The 12,371-nt window shown below is 39.3% G+C and overlaps 1 protein-coding gene across 1 annotated transcript in view; it reads left to right on the plus strand.

Annotated features, from left to right (window-relative positions):
* MAP3K5 (mitogen-activated protein kinase kinase kinase 5) overlaps positions 1-12,371 on the plus strand; it is a 189,932-nt gene that overhangs the window by 105,907 nt on the left and 71,654 nt on the right. The window contains exons 10-11 of the mRNA XM_021693127.2: positions 1,518-1,671; positions 7,664-7,771. Of these exons, the coding sequence (XP_021548802.1) occupies positions 1,518-1,671; positions 7,664-7,771 (262 nt within the window). The remainder of the gene's footprint in view (positions 1-1,517; positions 1,672-7,663; positions 7,772-12,371) is intronic.

The raw sequence follows: 12,371 nt of genomic DNA on the forward strand, positions 1-12,371 counted from the left end.
AATTCATGGCCGACCCTTCCCCTCCACCAAAATCCTTACATCGGTGGAGTTTAATGGCTCTTCACAGCATAGGGGATAAAGTCCACCTGCGTGGCTTGGTGAACAATGTTTGTCTTTAGGCACTCCAGCCTCGGATCATGTCACACACCCCCAGTTCCATGGCTCTCTAGTCACACGGAACGGGCCAGCAACGCTCGTGTCTCGGCACACGCTGCCCAGGCCTCTTCTGGCACGCTTCTCCACCTGGGGACACTCCTAAATCACGTCTGCCCACACACCAGACCCCGACCTAAAACCCTTCCCTGCATCCAGATAGACGTGCGTGTGTGATTAGTTCATCTCATGAAACCTGCTTTCGTGTTTCTGTCATTTTTAAATCATATTCCTACTCAGAGTGATTGACTTTCGTTAGTCATACCTCTGCGTAGTTGTAGCCCCATTGAGACGTAGGTCGCTGTGATTTGTAGCTTTTACATTTCTGTCTCATCAGCACTGTGTGCTACATAGGGACAAAGCTATGCTCTCAGTGGGATGTCTACGGTAGGTGTTCGGCAAGGAATGAAATAAATGAACCAATCAATGCACGTGTTACAGGCAGCCTAATATGTCATTTCTTTACAATGATCATTGTGATGGGACAGAAGGGGACTGAAGCACAGGTCCAAAGAGTTCTGGTTTGGGGTGTCCCAGCTTCTGTTGACAACAGAGAAAAACATTATTTTATGCAATAGTAATGACAACTGCAAAATCATGCCTTAAGTTTCCATTCACTTACTGTTAATTTCCATGTTTATAGTTCACAAGTGCTTGCCTACCCATTATCTCGTATAATTATCTTGCTTCTCATTTTTTCCTAGCTTTTTCCTTTGAGGCACCATCTGTCTTCTTAGGTTGGAGGATATTTGTATAATATATAAGCTAAGTTGCTTCGAAGCAAAATAATAATCTCTTATGAAGGGTCTATTTAGAAAAGCTTTCTCAAGGAAGCATATTTTAAAACAAGTGCATTAACCACTCCCTTGAAGAGGATAGGCATTATTTTAAAAGGCATGTTGGCAGAAGATGTATCATCCAGTTTGAGCAGTTTAAGCTCTCTATGCCTCAGTTGACTCATCTTTAAAATGGGGATAAAACAGCCTAATTTATTGGGGTGCCTGGGTGGCGCAGTCAGTTAAGCAGCCGACTCTTGGTTTCAGCTCAAGTTGTGATCTCAGGGTCCTGAGATCGAGCCCGACATCCAGCTCTGCACTCAGCGTGCAGTCTGCATGAGGTTCTGTCTCCCTCTCCCTCTGCCCCCCCACTCATGCTCTCTCTCTCTCCCTCTCCCTCTCTCTCTCTCAAATAAATAAATCTTTTTTTAAAAAGCCCACTTTATTGAATTTCTGTAAGATTTGAATGAGATAATGTGTACATGACATGTAACAAATAATGAATAATGTTTGGTGAATCTGAATACATAAATATTAATGTGATATTTAAACTTGCCCGTTATGTGTTTTCTGTCTTTTCATTTTTAGGTACCTCAAGTCAATTGTAGAGACAATTTTGATATATAAGCATTTTGTGAAACTGACTACCGAGCAGCCTGTGGCCAAACAGGAGCTCGTGGACTTCTGGATGGATTTCCTGGTTGAGGCCACAAAGACCGATGTTACCGTAGTTAGGTTTCCAGTGAGTACTCTTAATTTAGCTTAACTTTAGGTGCATTTCTAGTTTGTTTCTTTTATTTAAAGAACATTTTTGCACCATGATTCTAACAGGACTAGTGTTACTTTTTTAAAATAGCTTCTCAAAATCAGGGACGTGAGATACATTTTTATGTTTTTGCGTGGCATTTGGTGATTTCTTTCAATAAGTTGTAAAGTGTGCTTTCCAAGAAAAGATTGTCTCTTGCTTAGCCTCAGTTAGTCAACACATCGCTTAAAACCAGACATAAGGTTGCTGTTAATTCCTACTACAGTTTGGCTAACATTGACATCAATGTTGGCACCATTATTGTGGTGAAAAGTGTTGTTATGCACCTGGATTGTTATTCGATCTCCACTGCTCATTACCCATATGGGTCAGAGTTAGATGGAGTGTCCCCAGTTCCCAGTCACTTTTTACCGTGTCTTAGATCATGAGAAATGATGACTCACAGGTTCTGGTTTGCAGCTCATGTTGGCTAGATACAGATATAGATATATGTATAGTATACACACACACACTTTTAAAAATAAATTGCTCATCTTCTCAGCTGGTGCCTTTCCCACCCTGATCGTTTTCAGAATACCGCCCAAAGCAGTATATGCTTTAGCATCCAATTCAAGAACCACTGACAAGTCACTGTGTGCGCTCCTCTCTTCCCACGTCCAAGTGATGCCATAAATCTCCCTGTGTGAGCTCTCTAGTCCAATCCTCCATACTCAGGTGGTGACAACTCTCAATTCTTTTTATAAGATCTTGTTCCCTAATTCCTGTTTATAGGATCATCTGTTTCATTTAATTAAATCCATTGCTGGCATTAACAGGCTTTCTTTACTCTTCCTTCCCCATGAAGCCTTCAGCTCAGCAGGATCTTCGGCTGAGAAGCCTTTCAAACTAAAAACACTTCGTTTTCTAGCCTAGATAATGTGTAACCTAGGAAAATGCTTGTCTCAGAGTGAGCTGGCAGTGTGCCCGCAGCTGAGTCTCCGATGGTAGCAAATGCTGTGAGAGAAGACAGCAGAGAACTGTCTGTATTGAGTTGACTGTTGACTTGATCGAGTAGAAAATTGGCGATGAAAGGAAACCACTCCTCCTAGCTATTCTGAGCTAATTTGAATTAGGCTAATATGAATTTGTCTGTCATACTGTGAATGTCAAAAAATAAAACCAGCAGATATTAAGAGAGAAGTTAGGAGAATATAGGTATATAGTCCAGGTGTGAGAGGCTTTCTTAAGCAAGAAAGGGACCTGTAAGCCCTAAAGGTAAATATTGACCAATTTGATTCATTAAAAATCCTAACTTTTGTTCAATAAAGAACATCATAAACATGGCAAATGCTAGACAGGGAGAAAATATGTAGTACTAATTCAGCAAAGTTATCAATTTGCCTAATAGGCAAAGAGAAAAAAAAAAAACCCATTATTGGTAAGCAAAAGAAAAAGAAAATGGGCAAATCATATGAAAAGATAGTTAACCTCACTGGGTAGTCAAAAAAATGCAAATTAAAATGAGACACTATTGTACCTATGCCCATTTAGCACATGTGCGCTTACATCGGTAGGATCAGCTCCCGGAAGTGGAATTGATTGATATTGCCATGTTGCCTCCATAGGGATTGTATCAATTGACATCCTCGCTGGCAACATACGAGACTGACTGCTAGCCTAAAGTCTCTCCCAAAAAGTATGTTTATCATATTTGTACTTTTGCTAAACTTACAGATGAAAGAATGGTACAATGGGATCGTTTTAATCAGTATTTCTCTTATTATGTGTGGGGTGGTGCATATGATTAAGCTTGTGTTTAAAAGACTACTTGGTGATTTATTTATTTATTTATATTTTTTAAGATTTTATTTATTTATTTGAGAGAGAGAGAATGAGAGAGAGAGAGCATGAGAGGGAGGAGGGTCAGAGGGAGAAGCAGACTCCCTGCCAAGCAGGGAGCCCGATGCGGGACTCGATCCAAGGACTCCAGGATCATGACCTGAGCCGAAGGCAGTCGCTCAACCAACTGAGCCACCCAGGCGCCCCAAGACTACTTGGTGATTTAAAAAACAAAAAGAATTTGTTGCCAGCATTTAAAAATAAGGAGAATTAGGTCATCAGTGCTGGCTATAAATGGTATTGGTATTGCTATAAATAACTATAAAATCTGAACAAATATATAAAATACTGTTTGTAGACATTCCGTAGCAATTATCACAGGGTTGTTATCCTTGAGCAGGGAGGTACTTGAGGTGAGTCCCACCTTCACCTACTTTTTTTTCCTTAAGGCCTTTTCCTGGCTGCAGCACCAGGAAGTGGAGCCGCAGCAGGGTGTGGCATTCTCTTTGGGCAGAGCAGGCAGGGACTCTAAGAGTGTTTGGGACACTAAGACAGCTGCAATATGAGGAGCAGGGTGCTGGAGAAGGGGGAGTCTTGAAGAATGCATCCCAGAATTCTGCCTGGGTATTTCCCTTGAGTCCTAGAACAACTCCTAGATAGTGTGAACAAGGGGAAAGCACAAGGTAAATAAACACACCTACTGGTCCCAGTATTTGACTACAGTGGGTTTTAGATGAAACCTATATGGCTTAAGTAAACCTTATCAAGGTAAATCCCCTTGCTATTTAGAAGATCAGGACCAGGAGTGGTAGAGAGCATTCTTTAGAAAGTTGAGAGCTGAGCAGATATCCCAGAGCTTAAACAATGCAGGGATAAAATGTTGGACTTTTGGTCTAACCAGAATGATGAGACCTTGGTGAATACCCCAAGCATTTAGAGGAGACATAGAAAGCCCATGCCCTAGGAGTAAAGGCAAAACTAAAAGACCCACCCTAACAAAACTGTAATAAAACTAAGCCTTGATAGGATCAAGATGATGCACTAAAAATTTGACTGCTAGCAAGGGGGCGGGGGTGGGGAAACCTCTGGAAAGACATGGTTCAGAGCCTCTGCATTGTGTCAGACACAGTCAAAGATTATTAGACATTCTAAGAAGCAGAAAAAAAGTGACAAATAACGAAGAGCTTAAAGAGCCAATAGAGGCAGGCCCAGAAGTGATTCACATATTGAAGTTACTGGATAAGAACTTCAAATAACTATAATTGCTATGTTAAAGAAGATAGAGGAAAAGATAGACAAAATAGATGAAAAGGTAGAATATTTCAACTGAAAAATAAAGTTTATAAAGTCAAGTGAAAAATAAGAGTTCACTTAAAAAGTCTAGATCAGCTATTGAAAAATTAAAGGGACTGGCAATTGGACTGCCTTTTCCAAAAGCAACAACCTACTAAGTCGACTATCTGCTGCCATTCTGGACATTGAGTACAGTCCCATCCTTCCTGCTTCCCTCATCTGCCTTTCCCACTGGGCCTGCTCCCTACAACCATTGGAATTTGCTCCCCATGTTCCACCGCATAGAGAAAAGCAGGTTTCTAGTACCTGTGATGTCATGTCAGTCGCTAACTCGTGGCATCCTCAGAATAGCATCTTTAGCTCACACTTAACAAAGGCCACAGTAGGTCTTGATTGGGGTGATAACATTATCCTTCTTTTAAAGTAGATCTGACTAAAACCAAGATGACTTATATTAGAAAATATTTTATTTGATTGCTTCTATTTATTTCACTACCGTATCCATTCTCATTCCTCTAAGAAATAACAGTGACCCTGGGTAAAAGAAAACAGACAAAAGTTTCTTTGCAAAATGATTCGAATAGTCCCCTCATTTATTATTATTATTATTTGGGTTTAGTTCAGTTGATTCTTTTTTCTCACCTCTCATCTCTGTATATTTTCTTTCCTTCCTACATTGAAAAGTTAGGAGACCATCAACCCCTCACCCCAGGACAGGTGAGAGGAAGTGGAGTGTGATGCTTTTTCAGATTCTTGTAGGAGCTGAGACATGTAACTGTATTTAATTTCTACCCTGTATGGTTTATAGGTCTTACTGCCTTCCTTCCCACTTCAGATACAAGACGTTAGCCATTCATTTTTTAAAAAAATTTTTAGCAGTCAATTTTAATGTTAACCAGTATAAAAGTTTAGGAACTAAAAGCAAGAATGTTTATACTTTCAAGTGAGTTGTATCTAGCTGGTTTTGTCAAATTGCCTCCTCTTCCTTCCCTTCTCTCAGTCTTTCTGTGACCTCTGTCATGCATGCTACGAATTCCTCCCATTTTGTCATTTCAAGGGCAGATCAAAGGGCTCGACAAAGGTTAGACAATGATAATTACAACCAATTTTGATTTCCCATCTCGACATAGGAAAACATAGGTCTGATTTTATCTGTTAGAAATATTTGAGACAACAATAAAGACATAATTTAAGAAGAGAGGAGATAACTTGGTGCTGTGCTTTTCTAATGTTAAGTTCTGTGCCCACATCATTAGGGAACAAGGTATATTCTCATTTGTCGGTATGGTGACTTGGATGCTATTTTGGAAAACCCGCCTTTTATTCCCTATTATTCATTTTCATTTCACCAACCCTGGGATACTCAGATTTGAAAGCACCAATTCTGCTAAGTTTTGATTGAAAATTTATTTCCATTATTAATCAGCACCACTTCACTCTCTGTTGATTGGAATTTGGACCTTGATTCACCTGGTATGTTCCTAAATCAGAATATGTTCCCCAGTGGGCTCTTACTGTGCTTTATTTGTGGTCTGTTCTATCTTATTTTCAAAACTGGAGCCTGACCGAGAATTAAGCCCTTATGTTTTTTATAATCAAAAGTAAAGAAAATTTTGTTTTCTTAATCCCCTTTCACCATAGTTCTCTGTACCCTAATTTAAATAAATTTTACTCTGTGATAAATATAGTGTAAAATCAGTACACTAGGTTTGTAGCGGATGGCCAAGAGTCAGATGGCTAATCCACTTGCCTTCTTACTCAGATTGTACGTTAGATTACAGTGTATTGTGAGTCCATAGTCCCTTGCTGATGGAGTCTTCTGAAGAGTTTTCCTCCACTTTTATTTGGTCAACTTGCTTAATACAAGATTCTTTCTAAAAGCCAATTTTCTCGAGTTTTAAGCAGTAGGGTAGAAAGAACTATTCTAGGTTCTCTGATAGTTTAGTATTTCCTTTCCTTAAGACTGCAGAGGAAATTTGAGCTAGGTGGGTGCTTTTAAATTAAATCTGTGTAAAAAGATAATAGTTGCATCACCTTTAAAATCAGTGCATGTGTGGTATCCTAATGTTATTTGCGCCTAGTATCAGATATTAGTAATACTATACTACATACTTTGAGAGAGATTCTCAACTCACTTATTATATACACCTCCTACATCTCCAAAACAGGAGTAAGTTTTATTTCCCTCTTTATCTCTCACAAGGCTAAATATATCATTATTGGAGATCCCAGTTTTATCTTGAAGGAGTACAGAAACATTTTTATTATTTCATACAGCTATGTCCATTCCTTTGGCTCATATATAAAAGTCTTTCAATAATAACCAAAATCATTTCTCAATCCATTTACATAGGTATGAAAACCGTACTACCACATCTTGATGATAAAGTATGGCAGGAGAGAACCGAAAATAATATGTGATGCTCTATATGTGGAATCTTTTCTATGTACAGAATTATTTGCTTTACCACATTTCTGCCTTTTTTTTGGACACATTTATATTTAATGAAATAGATTTTGCACTTACAGCAAGATAAAATAAGAGACCTTAAAAATATATCATTAGAGTAGATTCCCTGGGGATAGTCAAACCAATATATGGACTTCAAAAAATTATTTCTAATTTCTTTAGCAAAAAAGGTGACATATTATTGGAACTTAAATAATTGTATAATACCGTAAAATACTAAAGAACTCATAGGGAAGGCAACAATCAGGAGTTAAAATGGTTTTCCTGCAGCTGTGGACCCAGAGCCTCATCTGATAATCTCCCACATCAGTTCAGTGTTGTCTAACAGCTCTAAATGGCTTAAATCAGCAGTCACTAATACTCATTTCTTTGCCTTATGTTTTCAAGGTATTAATATTAGAACCAACCAAAATCTATCAACCTTCATATTTGTCTATCAACAATGAAGTTGAAGAAAAGACGATATCTATTTGGCATGTGCTTCCTGATGACAAGGTAAATTGTGTAATTATTAAGACAAGAGCATTAATAGTGAAGGACTTTACTTCCAGCATTTATATGTTCCAGTAAAAATCTGCATTAGTTAAGAAGAAAGAGCTTAACTGTGTATTTATTTTGGCATAAATATATCCTGTGATATAAAATTTGTTAAAGTTGGGTTATGAATTTCACTCATTTAGTAAAACATAACAACTTATTAGGATTTTTATCGTAGATGGCGCTTAAAATGAGATTTCTCTGTTTTGTAAATTCATGCTATGAATTATGTGTTGGAGAACTGGGACTTAAAATATATGACTTAAAAGATGCATATCTTATTAACATAAGAATAAAAAAAAGATGCATATCTTAATTCTAGGAAGCCTATCAGAAGAAGACGACTCTAGTCTTACCCGAGTACGATTATAATTATCATTTCATGACACTGGTTATCTCAGCAGCTGCTCAATTTCAGGTTAGCCCCTGGCTCCGTGGGCTGGCACAACATCAGGAGGGCTGTGCTGCCCTGGATTGCAGAGGAGTCTTAAATGCTCTCATTTCTCCCTATAGCAGTCATTTGGATAAACCTTTCCACTTCTGGACTTTATCAGTTTTAATGCATGTATAAATCCTACTATTTTTTAAAAGTAGAAAAATTGCAAGACCTGATTCCAGTCCATAGGATCAACCACAGAAATGAGAGAACTCTTGTGGCAAAGTAGTTTTGTGGGGCTTTTGGTAATTGTTTTCCAGAATACCCTCGTAATTTTCCTTAACAATCATCCTTAACAACTCAACAAATATTTATGGAGCACTTACTCTGTGACAGGCGCTCCCAGGCACTGTGTCAGGCACTAGGGAAACAGATGTGTACAAAATAAGCAAAATTCCTGCTGTCTACTCAGGCAATAAGTAAATGCAATATAGAAGTATATTAAAGGGGAAAATATGGCAGAAAGGGGAATTAGGAAGTACATTTGGAGGCATGGGGTTGCAATTTTTAAAAATATCAATGTCAGTTTTTTTAAAATGTCTTTGAGTCCATAGTCTTGGGTTCAAATCCCATCTCTGGCCTTGGCACCATGGCTTCTCCACGTCGGAGCGTCCTCTATAGAATGGGGTAATAATACTATCCACCTCAAAAGGTTGTTGTTAAAATTAAATGAACTATTGTATGTAGAGTATATTGCACAGAGCCTGGCATGTAATAAAGCTTACTATATTTTAACAACAATAATAAAATGATGGCAATCCACATATGAACTGAACCCTAACATTGAAACCCCAGAACTTAACCCGGCTTGGCTCTTTAGATGACATAGCAGCAATCATTTGGGAGGTTGTTGGTATTTTATTAGGGCACTGTGATATTGTGATTTATAGCAAAAAATAAATATTTGGTCATTTCTGGCACAGATTTCCTAAAGCCCTTAGAATTTCCTAAGTGCCCAAAGCCATAAAAGTGGTTTTTTTGTTATGTTAATAAGGTGACTTTTGGACCCACCTAATGATGAGGCCTGGTTGCCAAGAGAACTTAACTATGGGATTAGAGGGTTAGAACTTTCAGTCCCACCCCTTGACCTCTGGGGAGGGGAGAGGGGAGAAGTTGAATGGAACTGTAGTGGTCAATGGGTTTAATCAATCATACTTATGTCATGAAGCCCCCATAAAAACCCAAAAAGGACAGGGTTCAAAGAGCTTCCAGGTAGGTGAACAAGTGGAGATTTGGAAAGGATGGCAGTCCTAGAGAGGTCACGGAAGCTCTTAGGCCTTCCCCCATACCTTGCCCTATGCATCTTGTCCATCTGGCTGTTTCCTGAGTCATATTTTATGATAAACCAGTAATCTCATAAGTAAAATGTTTTCCTGAATTCTATGAGCCACTCTAGCAAATTAAACACAAGAAGGGGGTCCTTGGAACCCCCAATCTATGGCCGGCATGATGGCAGAACTCTAGGTGGAGTTGTCTAGAGACGAAATCAAGAATAACTAATGTAGGGGTGCCTGGGTAGCTCAGATGGTTAAGCATCTGCCTTCGGCTCAAGTCATGGTCCCAGGGTCCTGGGATCGAGCCCCGCATTGGGCTCCCTGCTCAGCGGGAAGCCTGCTTCTCCCTCTCCCACTCCCCCTGCTTGTGTTCCCTCTCTCGCTGTGTATCTCTCTATCAAATAAATAAATAAAATCATAAAAAAAAAGAATAACTAATGTAACTATATATATGTTGTTCACATTGTTTTAAAGTACACAGTGTTTTATTTACATTATTTTAAAGTATATGCCTATATGTTCTCACAAGCAGAAATAATCATCCAATTGAAACTACAAAATCTAAGAGGAAACATGAACATTATCTGGGAGAGGAGATTTTCAAAGGTTTGATTGGAAAGAGCAAGGTTATCCAAGGACACTTGGAAACAGAATGGGCCTAAAGGAATTAGCAATTAGCAGGGCCAGGAAAATGAGTGGACAGCCACAAGACAGAAAAAGAACAGAAAGTAAGCCAGAGATTTTTGGAAAATGAGTACTATTTCCAGCTAGTTGTCTGGAAGTTCTTTGTTGAATAAAGTTAGCCTCGTATTGACTCTCTTATGTTTTTTGACAGTTGTAGAGACAATTTTTATATTATGCTGAGAAATAAATAAATGAAGATGTAAAAGAGTGCATTAAGAAGGGTTATGGATTTGGGCTGTGAGTTGTCCAGTTTCCACTTTCACCATCTTTTGATCAAGAAGAATTACATTTGCATTGTCCCCACTGTGCTAAAAATTCTCCTTGTTCAAAAATTTAAGCTTTCTTAAATCAGTTTCCATATTGAATGTTATGTCAGTTTCTTTGCAGACCCTAGTTCTATCCATAGCATGTTCATTACCACTGTCTTTGTCTCTACTGTTTGAAATAGAAGTGATACCATCAGAATGAGGACAAGCAATAAAAATAAGATAACTCTGCTAATATTATGTTAGTTTAAAGCAACTGTAATAACTATAATTAAATAACATAAATAGCAGGGGTATGGATCTGATGTTAAACAAGAAATTGATTCTTTTTGTCATAGAATGGGTTTTTTTTTAAGATTTTATTTTTGAGAGAGAGAGAGCACCTGCGCATGGAATGGGAGTTTGGGGGAGGGGCAGAGGGCAAGGTAGAGAGAATCCCAAGCAGACTCCCTGCTGAGCTCACAACGCCGACACCCCCCCACCCCCCCGCCAGACCATGACCTGACCTGAAATCAAGAGTCAGAGGCTCAACCAACTGAGCCACCCAGGCACCCCTGTCGTAGAATGTTTTACATTTTTTTCTAAGAATAGAACAGAGAGTGTTGCTTTTCATTTATCATGTTTATTTCTTTACTCACTCCTTCTCTCAGGATTTTCACTCTAAAATGTGGAATGAACAGTTACATGAACTAGTATACACTTTATATTGCAAGTGTCAAGACTTTAGGATCATTATACCAATTCCTCAGAGTCTAAGGACTCTTATTAGGGAGTTGCTCTAAGTCAAGGACAAAATAAATTGAAATCCTAATCTTTTTAACAGTTCTCTCTTTGTTCAATGGATGGTTACTGTTTAAAGTCAAGTTAGTACTTGAAAAAAGTCTGCATGTGCACAGGAAAGAAAAACTTAGATTGAGGAGGAGAAACATTATTTCTAAGATATTTTAAAAGGTTGTTGTTTAGAATCCCTTCCTTTTTTGGAGTCTGAGTGCTCCTGTCCCATCTGGTGGTCTCTCAGGGAAAGGTAACAGGCTGCAGGGTCCCAGTGGAATATGAGCTGCTGACCTCACGCCCGCTCCAGCCACGGACACTCTGAGGGGAAATTTATGAGGGAATATGTTTACCTCAGATTCTAGATTTCGATGATACGGTAGTCTCATCCATCAAGGATGCTTTTAGCTACAAAACTCCCAACTACAAGTGGCTTAAATGATAAGGAAATGTTGTCTGCCATAACAAGAACTTCTGAGGGGCAGGGGATCATTCTGGGGGTATTTCAGTGGTTGAACAGTATCAGAATTCTGAGGTGGCTTCTCTATATGCTCTTGGTTTTTCTCTCCTTGCCTTAAATAGCAGCTCGAAGCATCAGTTCACACTCAGCACGCGAAGGAAAAGGGTCAGGCCCTCTCCTTTGTAGCATAAATTGCGTCGTGTGTTCATGCCTAAACCAATCACTAGCAAGGAGAATAGACTTATCTCCCCGATTTAGACCAGTCAGTATCCCCCACCCCTAAACATTGCCACCTGAACCCGAACAAAATTCAGCTTTCGTTAGCAAAGAAGGAAAAGCATGTCCGTTGTCTAGGGAACTAACAGTATTTGCCAGTGTGTAACTCCTGCCACTGCCACTTTAGCTCAATATTAACTCCTAGTCCCTACTCTAGGGACCAGGGCATAGGATCTGAGACTAACCAGTTCCTCCAATATGGTGCTTGTGCTGAGTAAATTAGCTTGAGTGTCCGTTTGGGGCTTGTTGAGGCTAATTATTCCAGCTCTGCTTCTGGCAATCCCTTTCCCCAGATTCCCAGACAGGCCCCGGACCCTTTTACCACAGCTGTTGGCTTGGTAGCTCACCAGCGCCTCCATGTGGTGAGTCCCAGTAGCAAAGGAGCCGGGGA

Source organism: Neomonachus schauinslandi, chromosome 8, assembly GCF_002201575.2.
Source record: "Neomonachus schauinslandi chromosome 8, ASM220157v2, whole genome shotgun sequence".
Taxonomy (NCBI): domain Eukaryota; kingdom Metazoa; phylum Chordata; class Mammalia; order Carnivora; family Phocidae; genus Neomonachus; species Neomonachus schauinslandi.